At 43.4% G+C, this 25679-nt stretch overlaps 1 protein-coding gene across 2 annotated transcripts in view; it reads right to left on the minus strand.

Moving 5' to 3' along the window:
* Positions 1–25679, minus strand: part of LOC128347769 (mucin-16-like) — a 50062-nt gene that overhangs the window by 17839 nt on the left and 6544 nt on the right. For both annotated transcript variants that reach the window (XM_053302862.1, XM_053302863.1), the window contains exons 7-50: positions 25274–25446; positions 23888–23914; positions 23601–23761; positions 23431–23498; positions 23135–23307; positions 22899–22925; positions 22621–22775; positions 22460–22527; positions 22182–22354; positions 21951–21977; positions 21667–21821; positions 21497–21564; positions 21201–21373; positions 20965–20991; positions 20687–20841; positions 20526–20593; positions 20248–20420; positions 20017–20043; positions 19733–19887; positions 19563–19630; positions 19267–19439; positions 18293–18319; positions 15928–16076; positions 15456–15523; positions 15149–15321; positions 14114–14140; positions 13813–13961; positions 13647–13714; positions 13341–13513; positions 12759–12785; positions 12488–12624; positions 12319–12392; positions 12017–12189; positions 11737–11763; positions 8989–9125; positions 8829–8893; positions 8527–8699; positions 8316–8345; positions 7499–7641; positions 3219–3286; positions 1848–2020; positions 1416–1442; positions 625–767; positions 145–212 (exon numbers count right to left, since the gene is read on the minus strand). In XM_053302862.1, coding sequence (XP_053158837.1) covers positions 145–212; positions 625–767; positions 1416–1442; positions 1848–2020; positions 3219–3286; positions 7499–7641; positions 8316–8345; positions 8527–8699; positions 8829–8893; positions 8989–9125; positions 11737–11763; positions 12017–12189; positions 12319–12392; positions 12488–12624; positions 12759–12785; positions 13341–13513; positions 13647–13714; positions 13813–13961; positions 14114–14140; positions 15149–15321; positions 15456–15523; positions 15928–16076; positions 18293–18319; positions 19267–19439; positions 19563–19630; positions 19733–19887; positions 20017–20043; positions 20248–20420; positions 20526–20593; positions 20687–20841; positions 20965–20991; positions 21201–21373; positions 21497–21564; positions 21667–21821; positions 21951–21977; positions 22182–22354; positions 22460–22527; positions 22621–22775; positions 22899–22925; positions 23135–23307; positions 23431–23498; positions 23601–23761; positions 23888–23914; positions 25274–25446 — 4593 coding nt within the window. The remainder of the gene's footprint in view (positions 1–144; positions 213–624; positions 768–1415; positions 1443–1847; positions 2021–3218; positions 3287–7498; positions 7642–8315; positions 8346–8526; positions 8700–8828; positions 8894–8988; positions 9126–11736; positions 11764–12016; positions 12190–12318; positions 12393–12487; positions 12625–12758; positions 12786–13340; positions 13514–13646; positions 13715–13812; positions 13962–14113; positions 14141–15148; positions 15322–15455; positions 15524–15927; positions 16077–18292; positions 18320–19266; positions 19440–19562; positions 19631–19732; positions 19888–20016; positions 20044–20247; positions 20421–20525; positions 20594–20686; positions 20842–20964; positions 20992–21200; positions 21374–21496; positions 21565–21666; positions 21822–21950; positions 21978–22181; positions 22355–22459; positions 22528–22620; positions 22776–22898; positions 22926–23134; positions 23308–23430; positions 23499–23600; positions 23762–23887; positions 23915–25273; positions 25447–25679) is intronic.

A 25679-nucleotide genomic window follows, 5' to 3' on the forward strand; every position in this document is an offset into this window, starting at 1 on the left:
CATGCTTAATATGCCCCATTCCAAGTTTTTTTAAAAAATGATTTCTGCAACTTTTTCTTTTCAGGACATTTCAGGACATTTCAGCACTGAAAACAACAACAAAACACCAATAAGTAAATAAATAAATCTCCCCACATCCCTTACCTCAAAGCTGTGAGATTGCATCCTGTGAACATGGGCCCAATGGTGCTCTTGGGAAACATTTGCCCCATCTAGGCAATCAAAGAAGATTTCATCAGTGAGAAATGGTGCCTGAAATGAGCCTTTATCTGCTCATAAAGTTGGATGCATTGGATATATGAAATCATCAGCAAGTATCACCCCCTCCCCCGCCCCCGATTCAAAATCTTCTTTGCTAAATCCTCACTGGAAATGCTCAGTGCAGAAAATGTAGACTGGGGTCGAGGAGCAAAGCTTATCTGAGGACTGTCTCTGGTTTCTAGTCCATCTGGGTTTAAGACTGCTCAGGTCCCTGAGTAGAACATACAGCCCCCACCCCCTAAACACTTCTTCTGCAAAACTGAAACTGTTTTTCCAGCTTCTTCACATGGCCTATCTCAGCCTGAGGCCTTCAAGGGCTTTCCTGTTGGTGAGGCAACAGTACATGGAATGTTATGGACTCACCAGTGAAGTGAATGTTCTCTCCGTAGAATTAAATAGTTTCGACTTGGGAATTCCCATCTCGGGTTTGTACTTGAGATTGGTGGCGGTGAAATTAATGGTGAATTGCTCCATGGCTGGAGGTGGGGCAGTGGTGGGCAAGTGAGCTGAAAAAGGAAAATGGCAGCTCAGGTACTAAACATTTCTGTTCTTTCTCTATTAATAAAAAAAATCTTCTTGATCAGTGGAGTCAAAGCAATTTACGAATAAAACTAACAGTAGTGGTTCCAGGGTCCAGACATGCATTTTGTAGGGCTGGTCCAAGTGGGACCCCCATTCACAGTTGGAAAAATAGCCAACAAACGTTCCCCCCAGAATGCACCAAGGAATATGACATGGTGTCTGATATAGCAGCATCCCTGGTGTATTCCAAGAAACAAAATGGCGGCCAGCCAGAGCCAGGGGCTGGGAGGTTGCCTGGCACTTCCAAAGAAATGTGATATAGTTTAAAGATATGGCGGGGGGCGGCGGGCGGGACAGGATACCTGCCACCATCACTAACTAGCCATAAGCCCCTAAGACAAAACTTAAATAAATTCACTCCACCCCTGAAATGGCCCTTATTTCATCCTCCAAACCTTCCATCACATTCCCACATTTTGTTGAAAATTTTGTGGCAAAATTGCTTGGATCAACCCTAGTATTTTGCCATACAAACTGATTCCCTCAGGGAATGAATGAGCAACGGATAATACTCCATCTTATTGAACTAGAGGACATTTTGGTTAAAATTAAATATTGTTCCGGATACTTACGAGGCACAGAGATTACTTTGTGATAACCTAGAAAGTAAACAGACCATTGTTAGAAGAGATAGAGGAAAAGGTAATATTTGCTAACTGGCCATTTGCATCCTTTGAGGGCAGAGCCAAAAATAAAACCCTTCCCAAATTTGAAACCTCCCCAGATTTCAAAATCCGAGACTGGAGGATTTTTAGTTTTTGTTTTCTCACATCAATGGGTGCGTTGCCCCCGTCTGATTAAGAAATGGCACATCCCATAAAGTCAGAAATGGCACGGGGGCACACCAAGAGGTGAGAAAGATTTACACACTCATGGTGCTTGCATCCGCATCATGTGGGGCGGGCCAGTGGGACAATTTATCGTCAATAGTGGACCTTATGAAATTAATAGAAATCCACTATTTGCAGAAATCTGGTAGAAACCTGTAGAAATCCACCAGTTACCATTGACATAAAGGCTATTCCGGGCCAGGGTATAGGGACCCATCTTGGTGAAGTCACTGGTCTTGTTTACGAGCTCGTGATAAACTCTGACTCTATCGAACGGGACGACGGAGGTTTTGGTTCGGTAGCTGCATATGGCATCCATTTCAGTGTTCTCCCAAGAATTGGCAGGCCTGAGGAAAAGAACAGACCACAATTCACAGCTTTGCTCGTGGTAGATGTTCAAATAAAGGTGGCCTTGGACTCCCAAGATTGCATGGGTACGAATTGTAGTGGTCATTGTAGTGACTCTGTGGCTGCATCCCAGAACATATGGGTTGTTTGTTTGTTTGTTACATTCATAAACTGCCTAACACCTGCATCTCAAGGTGGTGTATATAACTTAAAGCAAATAAATAAAACTCAATAAAATTTAAAAATCATTAAATTTTTAAAAGATGGTGTTAACAAAAGCATTAAAAAAAAATTCTAGCAAAAGGCCTGAGAAAAGAGGTCAGTCTTAAGTGATGTTTTTAAGGCAGCCAGAGACGGAGAAGCTCTTATATTGACAGGGAACGCATTCCCGCATGCCAAACCAGCCAGTGGCATCCATAACCGAACTTCCCCATGTAATCTCAGTAAGCGGCAGGATTCGTGAAAAGAAGAAGAAGAACAACAACTATTTATATACCACTTTTCGACAAAAGTTTCCAAAGCGGTTTACATAGAAAAATGATAAATAAATAAGATGGCTTCCTATTCCACAATCTAAAAAGAAACAAAAGACAGAAACTAGCAACAGCCACCGAAGGGGTGCTGTGCTGGGGGTGGATAGGGCCAGTTACTCTCCCGCTGCTAAATTAAAAGAATAGCCATGTTAAAAAGGTGCCTCTTTGCCCAGATAGCAGGGGCAGCCCAGTTAGCAGAAGGCACTCTCTTAAATACCCTGGACCCAACCCTTTATAGGCACTTTGTATTTTGCTCAGAAACATATTAGCAGCCAGTGCAGTTCTTTTCAAATCGGGGTTATAGGGTCCCTTTGGGACACCTCAGAGACCAATCTGGCTGCTGCATTCTGCACTAACTGCAGTTTGCACAAGCTGGGAAAAGTTTCTTTTATTAAGGGAAAAGCCCACCAAAAGTGGATGAGGAATGAAAAGGAATTAAAATAGCAAAATAATAAATCTTAAACGAATGAAGAACAAAATGAATGAATGAAACAGAAAAAGATAAGCATGAAAATAAAACAAAAGCACACACACACACACCCCTGCACACATCTAATTTGTACAGCGAGTTACATACTTCAGGAGGAACCTGGATGTAGAAGACCTGTAAAGCATCAGTTCAGATCAAAGCAGGGTTCCCGCCATCCCTAGAAAGAGTTCTTACCTAAAGGTAATAGCCTGACATCCCATAAACTCAGGTCCAATGCTGCTCTTCACCAAGATTTGTCCAAGCTGAGCGACAAAGAGAACATCATAAGAATTATTCAAAGAACGGCCCATCTCTGATCCCTTAGGGTTCTCAAAGCACGAGTAACGCGGGATATTCGCAATGGGGTCTCTTACTGATTAAACGTGTCAGTGGAGTGTTGTTGTTAAGTAGCTTAAACGGCATGTATTGCCCTGCTGTGATTTGATAAAATCTCTCCTGATAATGAATTATTCTTTTGGATGGTGGGATAAGTGATTGCCTTCAAGTAAGTTGTAAAAAAAAGAAAGAAAGAAAGAAAATTGAAAACCACTGGCCTAGTCTACTATTTGCTCTAGATTCCTTTGGTTTATGTAAGAATAGGATTTTTTAACCCCAGAGAGAATTCAGGCTAAGCTAGAATGTGCAGCCCTAATTCGGGGGGGGGGGACCAGAATCGTGTGTGTGAGCTCCCCAATAGTTTGCAGCAACTTCAGGGTAAATCCAGATGATATGTGAACTCACACCCTCTGTACTGGAGGAGATGCAAGCTAAAAGCCACGTCTGTAAAAGTCAAGTTTTGCACACAGGACCTTTCGCTCACATCTCCTCCTGAATGGAGAATGATGGTTTGCATTTGAATGAAAAACTACCTGACAAACCACTGTGAGATATTCCCCTTAGGGGATGGGGCTGCTCTGGGAAGAGCATCGGCTTGCTGGGATGCCCCCCCCATGTTCCCTCCCTGGCAGCATCTCCAAAATAGGGCTGGGAGAGACTCCTTCCTGTAACCTTGGAGAAGCTGTTGCCAGTCTGTGTAGACGATACTAAGCTAGATGGACCAAGGGTCTGACTTGGTGTATGGCAACTTCCTCTGTTCCTACATTGGCCAAATTTACCCTGAAGTCCCTGCGAGCTATCGGGGAGCACTTCACACATGATTCGGGTTTTTCAGTGCATGTCAGAGTGTAGTCCGATTTATATCCAGAGTAAAAAAAACCACTTTTTGTGTCAGTTTTGGGGGGCAACTTCGAACTGGCAGTAAACTTCTGTGTGAAAACCTTGCAGTAAAGCCTGTTGTGTGATAAACACCCAGGTAGGGTTGGGGGAAAAACCCTTCCTGAAATCTTGGAGAGCTGCTGCCAGTCAGTGTAGACAGTATTAAACTAGATGGACCAAGTGTCTGACTCAGTATGAGGCAGCTTCATACATGGGTTTTTAGAAAGCTGGTTAAATCTTGGCTTTTTATCCAGGCCTTTACATGATTGTTTTATTGCTGCTTCTGTGTGTTTTTATCCATGTATAGTTGGATAAAAATAAATGTGGATTTATTTATAACAACAAATAAATAAATAATGGCTTACTAGATGGAGCCCTCTGAGGTCTGTTCCAGCAAAAGGCAATTTTTGCTGCAGCTTTTTTGTTGTTGAAAAAAAAATGAGGTTCTGGGTATGCCCCGACACGTCTCCCACAAAGTGTGGAGGGGCCATTGCCGATAATTCAGCTTTTTTCAAAATTCACACTTTCGCAGGTTTGGAAAAAAAAATCTGGAATGAAAGCGGAACGCCAAGTGCCAGCAGAGGGCGCTGCTTGGCAACTTGTTGTCTCTTTGGTCTTCTACAAGGCTAAATGAAGGGGAGCTTGACAGCTGTTTTCGGTATGGTCTGCTGTTTGAAGAACAACTGCAAGCGCTGGGGGGGGGGAGAACGAGGTTGTGACAGATTGATTACCCCCATTAATCTATTTTTGCAGTCAAACGCAACCCTATGTGAGCAGTCAATTTGATGCCCCAAATTAAACTGCCACGATTCTGCTGTGAAGTCGATTCGCTCCTTCACTGAGTTTTGAAAAATGCCAGGTTTTGGAAAACGCCACTCCACCCATCAAGGGAAAGCAGCGGGACATAACAGGCTTTTTTTTCAAAAGCTGCTGGAAATAGAGGATTATTTTAAGCCGGACATAAAACGGGCTAAGCCAGAATGCACAGCCTCGATTCGGGGGGAAACAGAGTCCTGTCTGTACTGGTCCCTGATAGCCTGAAGGGACTTCCAGGTCAATGCAGCTGATATGTGGACTCACACTCCCAATCCGGGAGGAGATGTGAACCAAAAGCCATGTGTGTAAAGCCAGGGAATGAGGAGAGGAGCCACATCAAATGTGATGTGAATGGTCCATTTAATGCTCCCAATTAAACTGCCACGATTCTGCTGCGAAGTCGATTCGCTCCTCGGATATCATGGAACCCCAGGCGGCACCCGGGGCGTTCCCCAGGGGTCTCCCCTCCAGGCACTGACCAGACCTGAACATAAACTCCCAGGAGATACAGCCAGAGATTGCGCTGGGGACCTCCTGAAATGCAGAGGCTCTTCCACTGAGCTAGGGATGCTCCTGATGAGCATATGAAGCTGCCAAACGGAGCCAAAACCTCGGTCCATCTAGCTCGGTACTGTCTGCATTGAGTGGCAGCATCTCTTCTGCATCTCAGAGACAGGTCTTTCCCTGCCTGGGGATGCTGTCAGGGATTGAACTTTCTGCATGCAAAGCAAATACTCTGCCACTGAGCAACAATCCCATCCCCATCATACTGGCCGTAGTGCAATGTCCTGTTTCCCACTGAGGTCAACCAGCAACAGCCCTTCTCTTGATTTCCCTGCCCCTGGCATCTGGTATTCAGAGGCAGACTGCCCCTAAACATGGAGGTTCAGTTAGCTATTATAATCAGCATCCTGATTCTAAGAAAGGCGAACCAGGTACCTCTGGGAAGCTGACAATGAGGGCATGAAGGGAGCCTTCCCCGCCCCCCCATGGTTTTTCTTCAGCACTTGGTCCTCAGAGGTACACTGCCTCTAAACATGGAGGCTCTATTTTACAAGCATTTGACAAGCAGACAATCAAAAATAAGACTGTAGCTATGTTGGATATTGATAGTGGCCACCTCCACATCTTGTGGCAGGGAGTTCCACAAACGAACTATGCACTGTGTGAAGAAAGACTTTCTTCTGTCGGTCCTGAATCTACAGCCAAGCAGTTTTGTTAGGTGACCCCAACAGTCTTAAGAGAGAGGGAGAATAAATGGTTGTTGCTTTTTGGTGTTTTATGGTTTTAACTCATTTTCATGCTTTTGTGTGATTTTTATGGTGTTTTATTGCATTTTAATTGTTGTAAACCACCTTGGGATATGTTTTATGAAAGGTGATATAGAAATTGAATGATAAATGAATGAATGAATGAATGAATGAATGAATGGTTTCTCTTTTTCTTTATCCACTTTTCCTACATAATTTTGCAAACCTCTCTCAATCTGCAGTTGCCTTCTTTTTTTCTCAGCCCCCAACACTTCAGCCGAGAAGCTGCCAGAACCCCTAAATTATTTGGAGTGCCTTTTCGGTATCTATATGTCGCATTTACACCTCATCTTCCTTTCATCGTGGAACTCGAGGCGGCACCCAGGGCGTTCCCAAGGGGTCTCCCCTCCGGGCACTGACCAGACCTGAACCTGCTTAGCTCCAGCAAGTTGGCTGCACCATTTGCGATCAAACCTGGGAAGTCTATTTATTATTTATTTACTTAAAATATTTATACCCCGCGCCACTCCAGTGTAGGGATGTGCCCGGAACCGGTCCTACGTGTCTCGGAGGCGACGGGGGGTGCTCCCTTAAGGATGGGGGAGGGTGCACTTACCCCTCCCGCTGCATTTCCCCCACCAGCGCTTCGTAGTATCAAAGCCCCTCAGGGTGACAGCGTACCTCCCTGCCACCTCGTTGCCGTCCTTGGTCAGAAGTGGCTGGAAGTACTGGGCACGCGGGTGCCCGTTGCATGCACATGCATGCATGGCAGATGGGTGCGTGCGTGCCCGGTACTCCCAGCCACTTACAGCCGAGGAGGCCGCCCCGAGGGCCGAAACGTTTTGAAAGCTTCTCTAATGGCCTCTGAAATGTTTCGGGCTCAAGTCTGCTCCAGTGCACTACTTCTTGGGGCAGCTCACAACAATAAGATAGACACAAGATAAAACAAAAGTAATAACATTAACATTAACTCAATTAAACCAAAAAGTTGTCCGACTAAAAACCACAATCATTATTAGGTTCAAATTAAAGGTTATTTTAAAAGCTAAGATCTGAAAATATATAAAAAGCTAAAGAACCTACCAGATATAACAAAATAATAATAATGGAGCATTAAAAAGCCTCCTTAAAAGGTGCATTTGAAGATATTTTTTAATCGTTGATCTTCTCCCCAATATAACCCCTACAACTTACCAGTGAGGTTAGGGCTCTCTCTGTCGAGTTGAACACCTTTGAATTGGGGACCCCCATGTCTGGTTTATATTTGAGGTTGGTCACAGTGTAGTTCACCACAAAGTGTTCGAATCCTGGAGCCTGGGTGGTGGGTGGCAAGGCAGCTGGAGAAATGGAGGTCACAAATGGAACATGAAGATAGCGCACAGAAGCACTGAATGTGTGGGTTTTTCCATGCCCACATCAACACCCCACGAGTGATGCAGGTGTTATGGCACCCTCCTAAATGGACCTAGAGACTAGCAGGTTTCTCACACCTCATCCCTTTCTGTGTGTCTGAATTCTGCTCCGTGCTTTCTCCTTAATTTTAAGTTAATCAGGAGAATGTCTAAAACGAACAATGGCATTCAAGCAGAATTCAGACATGACCACCCCTTTCCGTTCCTTCAGTTCATCTGAATCTCTTTCCCCATGCACTCCTTGGGAAAACCCTGCACAAGAGACCATGTGAGATTGTAGGCATGATTCCATGAAGATCTTTTGGTTCAGTACTTCTCAGAAACCAGCAATTTACAATCACATCAAAATGACGCGTGTGTCCCCCAGTGTTTTATTGACACACACATCAGTAATGTGGTGATGGGAAGACACAAACACACTGAAATTGCCACATGGCACATTTGTGGTGCTCCCTAAGGCTGGGCCTTTTTAGAAAATAACTTTGGTGAAGTTTAGGAAGAGTCTTAGCTGAACTTGGAAGACAAGGCTAACTAATTTGGAACGCCAAGATGAAATTAAGAATTTCTGAAGCATCCCTGATTAAACACTGTATACTTACTGGTTGGGGGTGTGTATGCTTCATGGTAATCTGGAATGAAAAGGAGTAATTACTGAAAGAACAATGTTAAACTGTATTTGTTCTATCTTTCACACAAACATCCTGTCCTCTCCAGTGATAGGGTTGGATAGAAATGTACCCCAAACTCCATCACTAGGACGCAATATGCAAACTAACCATTCACTCAAATATTTGGAAATCAATCGATTACCGTTGACATAGAGGCTGTATTGTTCCAAGTTGTAGGGCCCCATCTTGGTGAATCCATTTGTCCTGTTAACTATCTCATGGTACACCTTGACCCGATCAAATGCGGACATAGTAGCATTCTTTCTGTATGTGCAGATGGCGTCCATCCCAGTTTCATCCCAATTTTTCACTGGCCTGGGAGGAAAGGCAGAATTTTAGCAAGAATATTCTGAATTGACTCCCGAGATGAGCAAGAAGAAGCCCCTCTTGTCTGGCTGAGAGACGGCCACAACAGGAATGTGAACAGAGTTACGGGAGGCCTACCTCAGACCTGCCACCTTGCATCCCAAATATGCTGGGCCGATGCTGCTGCGGAGAATCCTGCCAAGCTGGAAAGGAAAACAGGTTGAATGTGTCCGGCTAGCAGAAAACTCCCCCACATATGGCAAAGAATTCCCACCAACAGGAAAGAGGCCACGCTTACCAGAGTGGTGAGCGCTCTCTCTGTCGAGTTGAAAGTCTTTGTGTTGGGGGTTGCCATCTCTTCCTTGTATCTGAGGTTAGTTACGGTGAAATTGACGCTGAAGTGTTCCACCTTTGGGGCTGTAGTGGGCAGGACAGCTAGAACAGAACGAGGAACAGAACGGCCATTGTTTTAATGTCCTGCCATTGAAGCCTTGCTGTTCTCTCTCTCTCTCTCTCTCTCTCTCTCTCTCTCTCTCTCTCTCTCTCTCTCTGTCTCTCTATATCTCTCTATCTCTCTTTTCTGTGACCTGGCTAAAGAACTCTTGGAGACCCTTCTCACGATCATTGAGAAGGGCCAGAGGGCAGTCTACGGGGAAGGCGGGTTAAACCTACCTTCCCCGCAGATGATCGAGTCGGTGTTGCTGGGCACGCTCCCCGCACACCCAGATGGTTCCCCATGCGCCAAGGTAGTGGGGAGGGTTTGGGCCAGGATGTGTCATTCCGGCCCCCAGAAATACAATGATGCATTGCACGAGTGTGCAGTGCATCATGGGGATCCCCCCTCCGCTCCCCAGGCTCCTCACAGCTGCCACATGATCAAGAGAGCACTCACTCCCTTAACCTTGTTTTCAAGGGAGGCTACATAGGCAGGCTTGCTGCCGTGTTGTGGTAGGGATTGGGTCTGATCCCAGCATTAAAAAAACAAACAACAACAACAGACGACTACATGATTCAAACCTTCAAAACTTCCTGTGGTTTTTTTTGACAATGCATGTATATATGCCACTGCTGCTGTGGTCTCAGGAAGGGTATTCCCTCCTGCAGTGACCAGCCTCCCTTCCCTCTAAAGAGTTAACAGGAAATGAATCCTTGTCTTGACTGACAGGCTGGTGAACTACAGGGTGCAGCCAATCTGTACACCAGGTGGGTAGGACCTAGAGAGCTCTTGCTGGGGATTCTGGGAAGAAGGAAGGAAGTTCTCTGCTGCAGGAGCAGGAGAACATGTGGCAATGGCATTTGCTGCAACAGGATGACTGCAGCTTCCTGGGAGATCGAACTGCAGGGGCTTGATTCTCATCAGGAGTTTGGAGACTTCAAGGATAGGAAGCCTGGGCTTTGGTTTCGGGAAGATTAATCTAGGTAAAAGTTTGTTTACTAAGACTTTGCATTAGAAACTTATATTTCATTGCGTGTGTGCTTTGCATTTCCTAAATATCTGTTATTTGCAACTAAATTTGATGTGTCTATACCTACAAAGATTAGAATCGTTCGGACAAGGGTTTTCCCCAAGATACTCTATGGATAAGAAAGCTGGACTTTGAAGAAGCAAGATAGACTCTGGGTCAGTCACTTAACTTTCAGCCTAACCTACTTCCAGAGTTGTTATGAGGAAAAAATAACCATGTATTGTACACCGCTCTGGGCTCCTTGGAGAAAGAGCGGAATTTAAATGTAACAAATTAAAACAAAATCAGATTCTGATTCAACCTAATCCAAATTTGATAATTTTGGGTTCTATGGACTCTGGCGATATTGGATATCAGATCGGATTCGGAATTGGAATCCGAATTCCAACTTAAATTTGGATTTTACCCCATAGTGATCAGTGGGGAAATCAGGGAGGGGGGGAATCACCAGTGCAGGAACAGGCAGACCTTTTAAAAAGGATTAAAAGGACTTCACAAATTTTAATCCCTTAATAGCTAGAAGGAAAAGTGAGAAATTTTTTCTAACCACAAAAACAGAAACATTCAAAGTACTTACTGACTGTATGCATGCATACAGTCTGTATGCATCTGAATACAAAAATAAGGAAGACAAAAATTAATATAAAATAAAAGGAATATCCTTGTTCCTCTTCATGGGGGTGGAATGATGGTCCTAGGAGGGCTTCAGAACCAGAACCTTTGGTAAAGTTCTGGCTTGAAACAAGCAGATTTTACTATTTAGCCATTTTAAAAGAAAATTTTTAAAAATTCACCAAAAACCAGGGGAGTGACTCATAGCTTTGAAAAAAGAATACACAGAGTCCTGCCAATGTGGACTTCATGTTTGCCAGATTTCATAACTGTATGCCCATCCATTCAGGAAATATAAAAAATGGGGCTAAAAGGGCATGCTGTTACCCTTTTTCATGAAAGCAAAGAGCAGATTCCTTTAAATACTGTTGGAATTATGGTCCAAGGGGGATCTTCCATTTCAGAAGTTTTTGTAAAGTTCTGGCTTGAAACAAGCCAAATTTCACCATTTTCAGTCATTTTAAACAAGAAATTCAAAAATTCGCCAAAAATCAAGCGATCAATCAATTATCTTCACATTTACTACAGAGGGCTCTGACCTCCTTCCCCACATGTGCAGCAAGTTTAAAGGGTCTAGCAGTGCATTTTAGTGATTTCTTTTATTTCCCCATTCATCTCTATGGGGGGAAATCCTATTCCATTTTGCTAATTCCGAAATTATAAAGTATTCCTGAAATTGTTACATTTCAGAATGAATTCCAACTTTACTGATCCAATTTTTTAAAAAAATCAGATTTGGATTTTATCTATTTGGGGCAATTTCGGATAAAATCCGAATTTGCACAGGCTGTGTGTGTGTGTGTGTGTGTGTGTGTGTGTGTGTGTGTGTAAACCTGCTTCCTGCTTAGTCAGTGATATCTCTTTAGTAAATTTAAATGTTTTTAACCAAATGGATGGCTGGATCACTTGAAATCACTGGATCTTTTTCTGCAATGGACACTGATTAAGAATTTGTACAGAACACTTACTTGCTTCAAGAGGCTCTTCATGGTAACCTAGGAAAAGGGGAAGAGAAGTGTTGGTGAAATGGTGAAGAGAGTCAATGGTTCAAAGCTGAAACTGGAAGGAAAAGTCAATCTTCCTCTCTTTTCATCTGGAAGTATAAACCTGAGTTTCCTCTTCTCAGCTCTTTAGCGCTCTCAAGTTAAATACAGCTCCCATGATAACTGAGCCTGCCTGCCTATCCATCACGACTCCAAAAAGCCCACAATCCATCCAATGAAAGCTCTGAGCCAACCACTTGATTACCATTGACATAGAGGCTGTATTGTTCCAAGTTGTAGGGCCCCATCTTGGTGAATCCATTTGTCCTGTTAACTATCTCACGGTACACCTTGACCCGATCAAATGCGGACATAGTAGCATTCTTTCTGTATGTGCAGATGGCGTCCATCCCAGTTTCATCCCAATTTTTCACTGGCCTGGGAGGAAAGGCAGAATTTTAGCAAGAATATTCTGAATTGACTCCCGAGATGAGCAAGAAGAAGCCCCTCTTGTCTGGCTGAGAGACGGCCACAACAGGAATGTGAACAGAGTTACGGGAGGCCTACCTCAGACCTGCCACCTTGCATCCCAAATATGCTGGGCCGATGCTGCTGCTGCTGCTGCTGAGAATCCTGCCAAGCTGAAAAGGAAAACAGGTTGAATGTGTCCGGCTAGCAGAAAACTCCCCCACATATGGCAAAGAATTCCCACCAACAGGAAAGAGGCCACGCTTACCAGAGTGGTGAGCGCTCTCTCTGTCGAGTTGAAAGTCTTTGTGTTGGGGGTTGCCATCTCTTCCTTGTATCTGAGGTTAGTTACGGTGAAATTGACGCTGAAGTGTTCCACCTTTGGGGCTGTAGTGGGCAGGACAGCTAGAACAGAATGCAGGAGAAAAGAAATGATTGAGCTGATGGTCACCTGGTGGAATCTTGCTGCTATCAACACTTCTTTTTCCTCCATGGTTTTTGTAACAGGGGATAATGAACAGTGTTTGTAGAGCACTTACTTGCTTCCACGGGAGCTTCGTTATAACCTAGGAAAAGGGAAAGCAAATAGTTAATTTGCTTCTAGTTAGCCATTATTTTGCATTGTCAATTTTAGAGGTATTTTGTGCTATAGAAAGAATGCTTATCTCTCTGATATTCACAGTGATAGGCTGAGGATATTTGCTCAAATTACAAATACCAAATTACAAATATCATAGTGACACTACTACAACGACAATGAAGAATATTTATATATCACTATTCAACCAAAGTTCTCAAAGCAGTCTACATAGAAAAATAAATAATACATCAAGAAGATGGTCCCCTGTCCCCAAAAGCTTGTATTTGATAGTCTAAAAAGAAACATAAGGCAGATACCAGCAACAGCCACTGGAGGTATGCTGTTCTGGGGCTGGATAAGGCCAGTTGCTCTCCCCCTGCTAAATATAAAAGAACTGCCACTTTAAAAGGTCTCTCTTGCTCAGTTAGTGACATAATACACACATACGCATAATCTGTCCAATTAAACTGCTTCTCAAACCTTCTTTCCATTGACATATATTGACATCTATCCAATTAAAAGGCTTCACAAACTTTCTTACCATTGACACAGAGGCTGTATCTTTCCAGTCTATAGGGCCCCATCTTGGTGAAAGCATTTGTCCGGTTGACTATTTCATGGTACACTTTGACTCGGTCGAACAAGGGTATGGTGGAGTTGTTCCTGTAGGTGCAGATGGCGTCCATTCCAGTTTCATCTCCATTTCTCACAGGTCTGGGAGGAGAGAGAGAACTTTGGGAAGCATTCTGAACTGACTCCAAGAGACGGACCAGAGGGGAATAAGACCCTGTTGCCTGGCTGTGTGATGGACAGAGCAAGAATGTTAACAGATTGATGGAAGTCCTACCTCAGAGATGTCACTTCGCATCCCAAATATTGCTGGCCAATGCTGCTACCAGTGAGAATTCTACCAAGCTGACAAAGAAAAGAAATGTTGAGTACGTCAAGTAAGCAGGAAACTCCAACCTGTATTGCTAACAATTCACATCAACCGGGAAAGCAAAAATACTTACCAGGGTGGTGAGAGTCCTCTCTGTTGAATTGAAAGTCTTTGAATTGGGAATTCCCATCTCCTCTTTGTATTTGAGGTTGGTTATGGTGAAATTCACAGTGAACTGTTCAACCGCTGGGGTTGGGGTTAGGATTGTAGTGGGCAAAACAGCTGCAATAGAATGGGAAGAAAACCAAACAACATCATGTGGACGCTCTCCTAGTCAAGACGTCTAATCATGAGCAACACTTCCATAGGACCCCTTTTTCCTTATTTATTTTTTTCATAATGGACACTAATTAAGAAATTTATATGACACTTACTAGGTTCCAGAGGGACTTCGTGATAACCTAAGAAAAAACAAAAGATTGTCATTAGTAAAATGGGCAAGCCAGTGGTGTGTCAAGTCAACTCTAGTGGGAAAATACTAGAGTTAAATACTAGAGGAAAATACTAGAGAAAATACTAGAGTTAAAAGAGTTCACTCTTAAATAGAGTTAAAATTGTCCTCAACTTGCTTCTCAGAATGGACATCTTGAGCTGAAAATTAGACAGAATGTTTAAAATGTATTAAATAAATAAAATGTATTAAAATGTATTTGTTACTTAGAGAGGTCATTCTCACAGACAGCTGTACCCAGGCTAGTGCACCCCTACCCGGGTACAGCTGCTCGTGAGAACCACTGGGACTGGTCCCCATTCTGGAACTGCTCGGCTGGGTAGCCCGAGCTTTTTTTACCGGGACTAAAAGTGAGGTAGGAAGGCACGTGCACACCCTTCTCCCTCACTGCCTGGTCATGTGGGCAGCTGGGCTGCCGGCAGCCATTTTAATGATAGAGGCCAAGGGAAGGAGTGACCTGACCTCTAGAGTTTCCACAAGGCATCGTGCAGCTCTCACAGTGCATTGTGGGATTCCTGGAGGCTGGACTTTGCTTCCCCAGGCTCCAGATCGCCACACCACTTGCTGTAGCAATGATCATGTGGGCAGGTGAGTGGTGCAGCTGGGAAGAAGCAGGCAGTCATGTGGGGGAAGGTAGGTACACTTATGTCATGTGGTCCAGTGGTCATGTGAACAACCCTAGTATTTTTACTATTAAGTACCTGTAACCTTCCTTTGACAGAGTCTCTAGGCTGACCAACGACAAAACAAGCAAACATGAACAGTTCATAAAAACATGCCAAATTTGTTTTGCAGCTCCCTATAAATACTGCCACGGAAAAACTAATCAGAGTAGTTGGAAATTCCCATGTGTGAGTCCTACATGAACCACCCTTATATGTCTGGAAATTGGGATTCCAGTTACATGATTGGGTTCCACTGGCAAAACAGAATAAAATGCTTAAAACCACTTGGTTACCATTGACATAGAGGCTGTATCTTTCCAAGTGGTAGGGCCCCATCCTGGTGAAAGCATTGGTCTGGTTGACTATTTCATGGTACACCTTGACTCGGTCAAAAGCGGGAGTGTTGGAGCTGCTTCTGTAAGCGCAGACGGCATCCATCCCAGTTTCCTCTCCATTCTTCACAGGTCTAGGAGGAGACAAATAATCTTAGAAGAAGCTTTCTGAACTAGCCAAAGAGGAAGCCAAGAGAAGATTGGCTGGAAGATTCACTTTTGTCTGGATAAGAGTGCTGAAATTTGAATGTGGTTGTGAAAGGCCTACCTCAGAGATGTCACTTCACATCCCAAGTATGCCGGGCCAATGCTGCTATTGACGAGAATTCTGCCAAGCTGACAAAGAAAAGAGAAGTTGACTATGTCAAACCAAAAGGAAACACCAACCACTATCCCTATAAGTCACCTCAACTGAATGGAACGGAACGAAAGAGGAGAGCTTGTCCTGTGGTGGCAAGCATGACTTGTCCCATTAGCTAAGCAGGGTCTGCCCTGGTTGCATTTGAATGGGAGACCATGTGAGCACTGTAAGATATTCCCCTTAGGGGATGGAGCCGCTCTGGGAAGATCAGAAGGTTTCAAGTTCCCTCCTTAGCTTCTCCAAGATAGGGCTGAGAAGAATTCCTGCCTGCAGTCTTGGAGAAGTTGCTGCCAGTTTCTGTAGACAATACTGAGCTAGATAGACCAATGGTCTGACTCAATTTATGGCTGATTCCTATGTTCCTATGACCCAGATTTACCAGGGCAAGGAGTGCTCTCTCTGTAGAGTTGAAAGTCTTCGAATCTGGTGTTCCCATCTCATCCTTGTATTTGAGGTTGGTTACTGTGTAGTTCACAGTGAAGTGTTCCACCACTGGGGTTGGTGTTGGGATTTTAGTGGGTACAGGAGCTGGAAGAGAATGGAAAATAGAACTGTCATACTGAAGCCCTACTAGTCAAATCAAGTCATGTGCTAATTAATATGATTTGCATATTTGTTTGTTTGTTTGATTGATTGATTATTTATCAGTTTACAATTAAAATTATTTAAACATTAAAATAATTAACATTAAAATCATTTGAACCCCAACATTGAAAGTATTAAAACTATAAATCTAATTAAAAGCCTGGGTGAACAAATATGTCTCCAGTGCCTTTTTAAAAGTTGCCAGAGATGGGGAGGCTCTTATTTCAACAGGGAGTGCATTCCAAAGCCCAGGGGCAGCAATGGAGAAGGCCCGGAGAGTAATATGGTCTCTCAGAGATGACCCAGGGACCAAGCTGGCCGCTGCATTCTGGACCAACTGCAGTTTCCGGACTATGTACAAAGGCAGCCCCACATAGAGCGCATTGCAGTGGCCCAGTCTGGAAGTTACCAGCATATGTGTAACATGCCCTGGTGGTGCAGTGGTAAAACTGCCGCCCTGTAACCAGAAGGTTACAAGTTCGATCCTGACCAGGGGCTCAAGGTTGACTCAGCCTTCCATCCTTCCGAGGTCGGTAAAATGAGTACCCAGAATGTTGGGGGCAATATGCTAAATCATTGTAAACTGCTTAGAGAGCTCCGGCTATAGAGCGGTATATAAATGTAAGTGCTATTGCTATTGCTAAGTGCTATATGTGCCACCATTCTGAGGTCAGTGGTAAGAAACAGAGGCAGCTGGCATATCAGCCAAAGCTGCTAGAAAGCACCTCTGGCCACCACCTCAACCTGGGACACCAGGGAGAGGCTTGGATCCAGAAGGACCCCCAGACTGCGTACCTGTTCCTTCTGGGAGAGTGTGACCTCATCCAGAACTGGCAGATCAAAATCCCACACAATAAGTACCTCCGTCTTATCTGGATTCAGTCTCAGTTTGTTATCCCTCATCCTGCCCATCACCACCTCCAGGCAGGCATTTAGGGAGAGTACGCCTTCTCCCGACATGGAGAAATAGATTTGGGTGTCATTAGCATACTGATAACACCCTGCACCAAATCTCCCAGCGGGTTCATGTAGATGTTAAATAACATCGGAGACAATATGGAGCCCTGAGGGACACCATAGGAAAGTTCAGATTTTGAAGAACAACAGTCTCCAAGGGACACCATCTGGAACCTGCCCGAAAGGTAGGAGTGGACCCACTGCAAAGCAGTGCCTCTCACCACCAGTCCCCTCAGACGTTCCAGAAGGATACTATGGTCAAGAGTATTGAAGGCCGCCAAGAGATACAAAACGACCAACGGAGTCACACTTCCCCTGACAATTCCCAGTTGGAGATCATCCATCAGGCCAACCAAGGCAGTCTCTACCGCAAAAGCCAGTTTGAAATGGGTCTAGAGAATCCGTTTCCTCCAAGACCACTTGAAGTTGGGAGGCCACCACACTCTCAATTACCTTGCCCAGCCATGGAAGGTTGGAGATAGGCCTGTAGTTGCTCAACTCAGAGGGATCCAAGGCAGTCTTCTTCAGAAGTGGTCTTATAATTGCTTCCTTAAGGCAAGGAGACATCCTGCCCTCCCTCAGAGATAATCTCTACCAGGCCCTCTACAACTGCCTCCCTACCCAACAGTATAAGCCATGATGGGCAAGGATCAAGAGGGCAGGTGGTAGGCCACAACATTCAAGCAACTTGTCCACATCCTCAGGAGTCACAAACTGAAACTGACTCAGGGTCACCACGTAAGAGGAGCTGCTGGACACTTTGGCATCAGACACTGTAACAATTGTGGAGTTTGAATCTAGGTCGGCCCGAACACAAGAGGTTTTGTCCACAAAAAACTCATTAAAAGGTTGCAGTATTTTTATGTATGTATGTAACACATTTCTATACCACCCCATATAAAAATCTCCAGGCGGTTTACCATTTGAAAGACAATAACAATATTAACATAATTAAAGCACTTTAAAATACAGATAAAAACTCTAAAACTTTAAACTTTAAAACTGCAGATGAAAAGCCTGATGAAACAGGTACGAATTTAGATTTTTCTTTAAAACATCCAGAGAAGGAGAGGCTCTAATTTTGTTAGGGGGCGTATCCCAAAGTCCCAGCACCACCTTACAAAAAGGCCTGGTTTTGAGTCACCACCAACCAGGCTGGCGGCAACTGCAACCGGACCTCGCGATGATCATACAACACTTACGTGGTTCCACAGGGGCTTCATGATAGCCTAGGGAAAAGGAGGAGACAATACTTGGTGAGGCAATGAAGGGAGTAGAGTGTCAGTGACAACAGAGTTCAGAGCTAGCTCTATATAGTTCAAATCCACTTGGGTCCCATTGACACAGAGCAGGGGTTCCCAAAAGTGGGTACTAACACTCCTAGGAGAACTTCAAGGTCTCCCAGTGGATACTGAGCTCTCCTGCCACACACACACACCTCCTACACCGCAGCTGCACTATTTGTTCCCCATCTGCAGATTGTTGTCTTTAAGCCAACACATCCTTAGTGATGTGCCCACTACAGAAGGGATGGGAGGAAGGTGAAGACCCTCCTCCTCTCCTCCTGATTGGCTGGCTACATGCTCAAGTTCCGCATGCCGCTACCCTCAGCTTGACTGACAGGTTCCAGAAAATTAGCACCAAGTACTCCCTTTAAATTAATAGGACAATTAAATTGGTCCCATTAACTTTAATGACTGCTTCTGTAGTGTGGGTGTGAGCCAATGACTGTAAAACTGAAATTTGTGTGTGTGCACAAACACACACACAGTTACAGTTATGAGACAGGTTACATCCAGACTAAGTTACTCATATACAGTCTTATTGAAATTGATAGGACAAGTTTACATTCGCATCAATTTCAGTGAGACTACTCATAACATAAACTGGATGTAAGCCAGTGACTGGAGTAGCCCATCTTCTAACTGCAGCACTTAAATTTGCACACGGACATGCACACACACAGATACACACAGACAAAATCTTGTGAGGAGTATCTGAGCTATATTTTCAGGATAGCCTCAGAAAAGGGAAAATATAATACTTAAATTTCAAGTTGAATTGGCTGTGGAAATGTCACGAAAATTATACCTTACAATTTCTACTTTAAAAAGCATTGGCAAAAAATATTACTTCTACACAATTTAAATCATCTACTTAAAAGCCATTTGCTTACCGTTGACATAGAGGCTGTATCTTTCCAGTCTATAGGGCCCCATCTTGGTGAAAGCATTTGTCTGGTTGACTATTTCATGGTACACATTGACTCGGTCAAACACGGGAGTGGCAGAGTCATTTCTGTAAGTGCAGATGGCGTCCATCCCAGTTTCTTCTCCATTTCTCACAGGTCTGGGAGGAGAAAGAAAACCTTAGAAGCTTTTTGAATTAACCAAAGAGGAGGGAAAGAGAAAATAAAGTCACTTTTTTCTAGATAAGAACGCTGAAATGTGAATATGGTTCCTAAATGCCTACCTCAGAGTTGTCACTTCACATCCCAAGTATGCTGGGCCAATGCTGCTATTGACAAGAATCCTGCCAAGCTGACAAAGAAAGGAGATACTCAGTATGTCTGACCAGAATGGAAATGCCAAGCAAGGGGACACACAATTCACACCAATTGGATAGAACGGAACTGGACTTACCATAGTGATGAGAGCTCTCTGTGTGGAATTGAAAGTCTTTGAATTGGGAATTCCCATCTCGTTCCTGTATTTGAGGTTGGTTACGGTGAAATTGACAGTGAAGTCTTCAATCGCTGGGGCTGGTGTTGGTGTTTGCGTGGTGGTTGGCAACACAGCTGGAATGAAATGGAAGACAAAAACCCCAGTCATATTAATGATGTACTCTGGAAAGCAATCCCTTCTTCTGCCTCTTCTTCCCCATGTTTTTAATGGCCCCTAACTAATAATGTTCATACAACACTTACGTGGTTCCACAGGGGATTTGTGATAACCTAGGGAAAGGGAAGAGACAATACTTCATGAGATTGATTTTAAAAAGGCACCAGAATATCAGTGACAACAAATTTCAGTGACAGCCGTATATACTTCCAATCCACTTGGTTACGGTTGACATAGAGGATATATCAGTGTACATAACAGGCACAGAGCAAACATGTACACTATCTATATAAAATTTTTGAGGATGCTTTTGTTACCATTGACATAGAGGCTGTATCTCTCCAGGTCATAGGGCCCCATCTTGGTGAATCCATTTGTCATGTTAACGATTTCATCGTACACTTTCACTCGGTCAAAGATGGGCGTGGTGGAGTCATTTCGGTAAGTGCAGACAGTGTCCACACTAGTTTCAGCTCCATTTCTCACAGGCCTAGGAGGTGAGAAGGGATTTTAGAAGCATGTTAATTGCACCAAGGAGGTGGCCAAGAGACGAAGTCACTGTTATCTAGGTGAGAGATCATCAGAAGGGACTTACTTCAGAGTTACCACACGGCATTCCAAAAACACTGGCCCAACACTGCTATTGATGAGAATTCTATCAAGCTGACAAAGAAAGGCAAAGTTCAGATGGTCAGTACTACAGAGAACCCCAATCCATTTCACAACGTGCATCAATTGAATTGGAGCCGTATTTACCAGATTGGTGAGGGATTCCTCTGTAGAATTGAAGACCTTTGAATTAGGAATCCCCATCTCTTCCTTGTACTTCAGGTTGGTTATGGTGTAATTGACAGTGAAGTGTTCAGTTGCTGGGGCGGGTGTTGGTGTTTGGGTTGTAGTGGGCAAAACAGCTGGAACAGAGAATGGAACACCAAACATCCATCATACCGGTGCTCTACATGAGCCTTCCCCTCTCCCTCTATACCTCCATGTTCTTTATGTCCCTTAAGTCATTCTTTCCATACAACACTTACTTGGTTCCAGAGGGGCCTCATGGTAGCCTAAAGAAAGGGAAAAGACAATACTTAGGGAGGTCACCGAGAATGTGGAATTCCAAGCTGAATGGGCTGGGGAAATGTCACCAAAAATATTACAGTACTTCTACACAATTCAAAAGTAAAAGTAAAGTAGTGCCGTCAAGTTGGTGTCAACTTCTGGTGACCAAAGAGCCATGTGATTTTCTTTGGTAGAATACAGGTCATTTGCTTACCGTTGACATAGAGGCTGTATCTTTCCAGTCTATAGGGCCCCATCTTGGTGAAAGCATTTGTCTGGTTGACTATTTCATGGTACACCTTGACTCGGTCGAACACGGGAGTGGCAGAGTCATTTCTGTAAGTGCAGATGGCATCCATCCCAGTTTCTTCTCCATTTCTCACAGGTCTGGGAGGAGAAAGAAAACCTTAGAAGCTTTTTGAATTAACCAAAGAGGAGGGAAAGAGAAAATAAAGTCACTTTTTTCTAGATAAGAATGCTGAAATGTGAATATGATTCCTAAATGCCTACCTCAAAGTTGTCACTTCACATCCCAAGTATGCTGGGCCAATGCTGCTATTGACAAGAATCCTGCCAAGCTGACAAAGAAAGGAGATACTCAGTATGTCTGACCAGAATGGAAATGCCAAGCAAGGGGACATACAACTCACACCAATTGGATAGAACGGAACTGGACTTACCATAGTGATGAGAGCTCTCTGTGTGGAATTGAAAGTCTTTGAATTGGGAATTCCCATCTCGTTCCTGTATTTGAGGTTGGTTACGGTGAAATTGACAGTGAAGTCTTCAATCGCTGGGGCTGGTGTTGGTGTTTGCGTGGTGGTTGGCAACACAGCTGGAATGAAATGGAAGACAAAAACCCCAGTCATATTAATGATGTACTCTGGAAAGCAATCCCTTCTTCTGCCTCTTCTTCCCCATGTTTTTAATGGCCCCTAACTAATAATGTTCATACAACACTTACGTGGTTCCACAGGGGATTTGTGATAACCTAGGGAAAGGGAAGAGACAAAACTTCATGAGATTAATTTTAAAAAGGCACCAGAATATCAGTGACAACAAATTTCAGTGACAGCCGTATATACTTCCAATCCACTTGGTTACCATTGACATAGAGGATATATCAGTGTATCTAACAGGTACAGAGCAAACGTGTACACTATCTATATAAAATTTTTGAGGATGCTTTTGTTACCATTGACATAGAGGCTGTATCTCTCCAGGTCATAGGGCCCCATCTTGGTGAATCCATTTGTCATGTTAACGATTTCATCGTACACTTTCACTCGGTCAAAGATGGGCGTGGTGGAGTCATTTCGGTAAGTGCAGACAGTGTCCACACTAGTTTCAGCTCCATTTCTCACAGGCCTAGGAGGTGAGAAGGGATTTTAGAAGCATGTTAATTGCACCAAGGAGGTGGCCAAGAGACGAAGTCACTGTTATCTAGGTGAGAGATCATCAGAAGGGACTTACTTCAGAGTTACCACACGGCATTCCAAAAACACTGGCCCAACACTGCTATTGATGAGAATTCTATCAAGCTGACAAAGAAAGGCAAAGTTCAGATGGTCAGTACTACAGAGAACCCCAATCCATTTCACAACGTGCATCAATTGAATTGGAGCCGTATTTACCAGATTGGTGAGGGATTCCTCTGTAGAATTGAAGACCTTTGAATTAGGAATCCCCATCTCTTCCTTGTACTTCAGGTTGGTTATGGTGTAATTGACAGTGAAGTGTTCAGTTGCTGGGGCGGGTGTTGGTGTTTGGGTTGTAGTGGGCAAAACAGCTGGAACAGAGAATGGAACACCAAACATCCATCATACCGGTGCTCTACATGAGCCTTCCCCTCTCCCTCTATACCTCCATGTTCTTTATGTCCCTTAAGTCATTCTTTCCATACAACACTTACTTGGTTCCAGAGGGGCCTCATGGTAGCCTAAAGAAAGGGAAAAGACAATACTTAGGGAGGTCACCGAGAATGTGGAATTCCAAGCTGAATGGGCTGGGGAAATGTCACCAAAAATATTACAGTACTTCTACACAATTCAAAAGTAAAAGTAAAGTAGTGCCGTCAAGTTGGTGTCAACTTCTGGTGACCAAAGAGCCATGTGATTTTCTTTGGTAGAATACAGGTCATTTGCTTACCGTTGACATAGAGGCTGTATCTTTCCAGTCTATAGGGCCCCATCTTGGTGAAAGCATTTGTCTGGTTGACTATTTCATGGTACACCTTGACTCGGTCGAACACGGGAGTGGCAGAGTCATTTCTGTAAGTGCAGATGGCGTCCATCCCAGTTTCCTCTCCATTTCTCACAGGTCTGGGAGGAGAAAGAAAACATTAGAAGCTTTCTGAACTAACCAAAGAGGAGGGAAAGAGAAAATAAAGTCACTTTTGTCTGGATAAGAACACTGAAATGTGAATAGGGTTCCTAAATGCCTACCTCAAAGTTGTCACTTCACATCCCAAGTATGCAGGGCCAATGCTGCTATTGATGAGAATCCTGCCAAGCTGACAAAGAAAGGAGATACTCAGTATGTCTGACCAGAATGGAAATGCCAGGCAAGGGGACATACAATTCACACCAATTGGATAGAACGGAACCAGACTTACCATAGCGATGAGAACTCTCTCTGTGGAATTGAAAGTCTTTGAATTGGGAATTCCCATCTCGTCCTTGTATTTGAGGTTGGTTACAGTGAAATTGACAGTGAAGTGGTTAATGACTGAGGCTGGAGTTGGGGTTGGCGTTTGGGTGGTGGTCGGGAGAACCGCTGGGATAGAGTGGAAGACAAAACAACTGTATTGATGCTCAAGTACTGAATCTCACAAATATCAGCACTTCTTTCTCTATGCCTTTTGTCATAAACAGTAATTAAGAATTTTTATACAAGACTTACTTGTTTCCAGAGGGGCTTCATTATAACCTACGAGAAGGGAAAAATTCATTTGTGAGATAGGCAGGATGGTAAAGTTTTACGCTGAGAGTGGTCGTGAAATTGATGAAATTTAAATCCTACACAATCTACCCATTCTGCTTTAAAATCTTTTGGTTGTTATTAACAGAGAGACTCTATGTACAGCTGCATTACAACGAGGCAACACCCACAGGCACAAGGTCTGTCTTTATAAAATAGCAGAAATCCCGGGAGTAATTTTACATCTCTTGCAGAAATGTGTTTGGGCATCCCTTGAACATTCTGACATGTTTTTCCATTGGTGGAATCCTGACATTTGCTTCTAATCTTCTTTACAATTGCATTGCCTTAATGCTTGATGCCTACTTGGTTACCACGAACATGAATGCTGCTGCAAGAACCACATATTTAACACACAGAATCTATCCATATGAAATACTGGTTGGCGCGGTCTGTCATTGACCAGGCAGAGTCATTTTGCATGGATTATACTTATAGGGAAGTTCAAGAAATTAAATTATGTAATAGAAATTCTTTGTTAATGTGCTTGCAAAAGGGAAGCAAAAGAAGAGTTTGAAATTTGTAGGATATCAACTTCAAACCTTATTCATTTAAAAAAAATAAATTACCATATATGGTAAATTTGATTCATAGTAAATTTGAATCTGAAAAAGATCTTCTGCTTCTCTTGAGCATGATGTTATTTTGGAATTATTGATCTGATTATTGAGTGTTAAAATCCATTCAGAAGAATAACAGCTAAAATCTGATTATTTTATTCCGAATTTCTAAAAATAAAAAAATAAAACTTCCCCCCAGTACATTCTGGTGTAAAAAATAGTGTATTCAGTTAATTTAGGTGGCAGGATTGTTCATGCAAAATTTGGTTTCCTTAGATAATTGGGAAGCATGATATTCAGAATTTTTTCTTTAAAAATGCAATTAAAAAAACAACTTCAACATTCAGCAAGCATATTCTGGTGTAAAAATAGTGCATTCAGCTAATTTCAGTGGCAGGATTGTGTATGCAAAAGTTGGTATCTGTAGTTCATCAGGAAGTATTCTATCTATCTATCTATCTATCTATCTATCTGATTTATATACCGCCCTTCCAAAATGGCTCAGGGCAGTTTACAGCATGATAAAAACAATTAAAACAAGTTAACAGTTAAACTATAAAAACAGAATAAAACCAATTAAACAATTGAAACAGCTAAAAAAACACCTGGAAATCAGGGCAGCAATTTAAAACAATTTAAAACAATTTGTCAATCATTTAAAAACCCTGGAAGGCTTTTTATGACTTTGTTTCGCACAAACACGCAAACAGATTCTTAAAAATATATACCAGATTTGAAAACCTATTACCGTTCACATAGAGGCTGTATCTTTCCAGGTCATGGGGTCCCATCTTGGTGAATCCGTTTGTCATGTTAACCATTTCATGGTACACTCGGACCCGGTCAAAGGCGGGGACGGTGGAGATGTTGCGGTACGTGCAGACGCAATCTATTCCCGTGGCATCCCCGTTGTTCTCAGCTCTGGGAAATCGTGTTTGTTTGAAGAAATGGGTATAAATGTATCATGAACTGCAGTCACACACTGGCCCCGGGTCAGAGGTATAATAGGGCAGACAGTTCAAAGAGCCCGTCTGAAGAGCTTGTGCAGCTGATGTTCTGATGTTCTGGCTATGCTCCTTGCATGTGTGTTGCACATACATGCACGGAATCCCCAGCAGGGTAATGGGGAGGGGGGCGAACACAGGCCCGGGTTC

This window comes from Hemicordylus capensis, chromosome 2 (genome assembly GCF_027244095.1).
Source record: "Hemicordylus capensis ecotype Gifberg chromosome 2, rHemCap1.1.pri, whole genome shotgun sequence".
NCBI lineage: Eukaryota > Metazoa > Chordata > Lepidosauria > Squamata > Cordylidae > Hemicordylus > Hemicordylus capensis.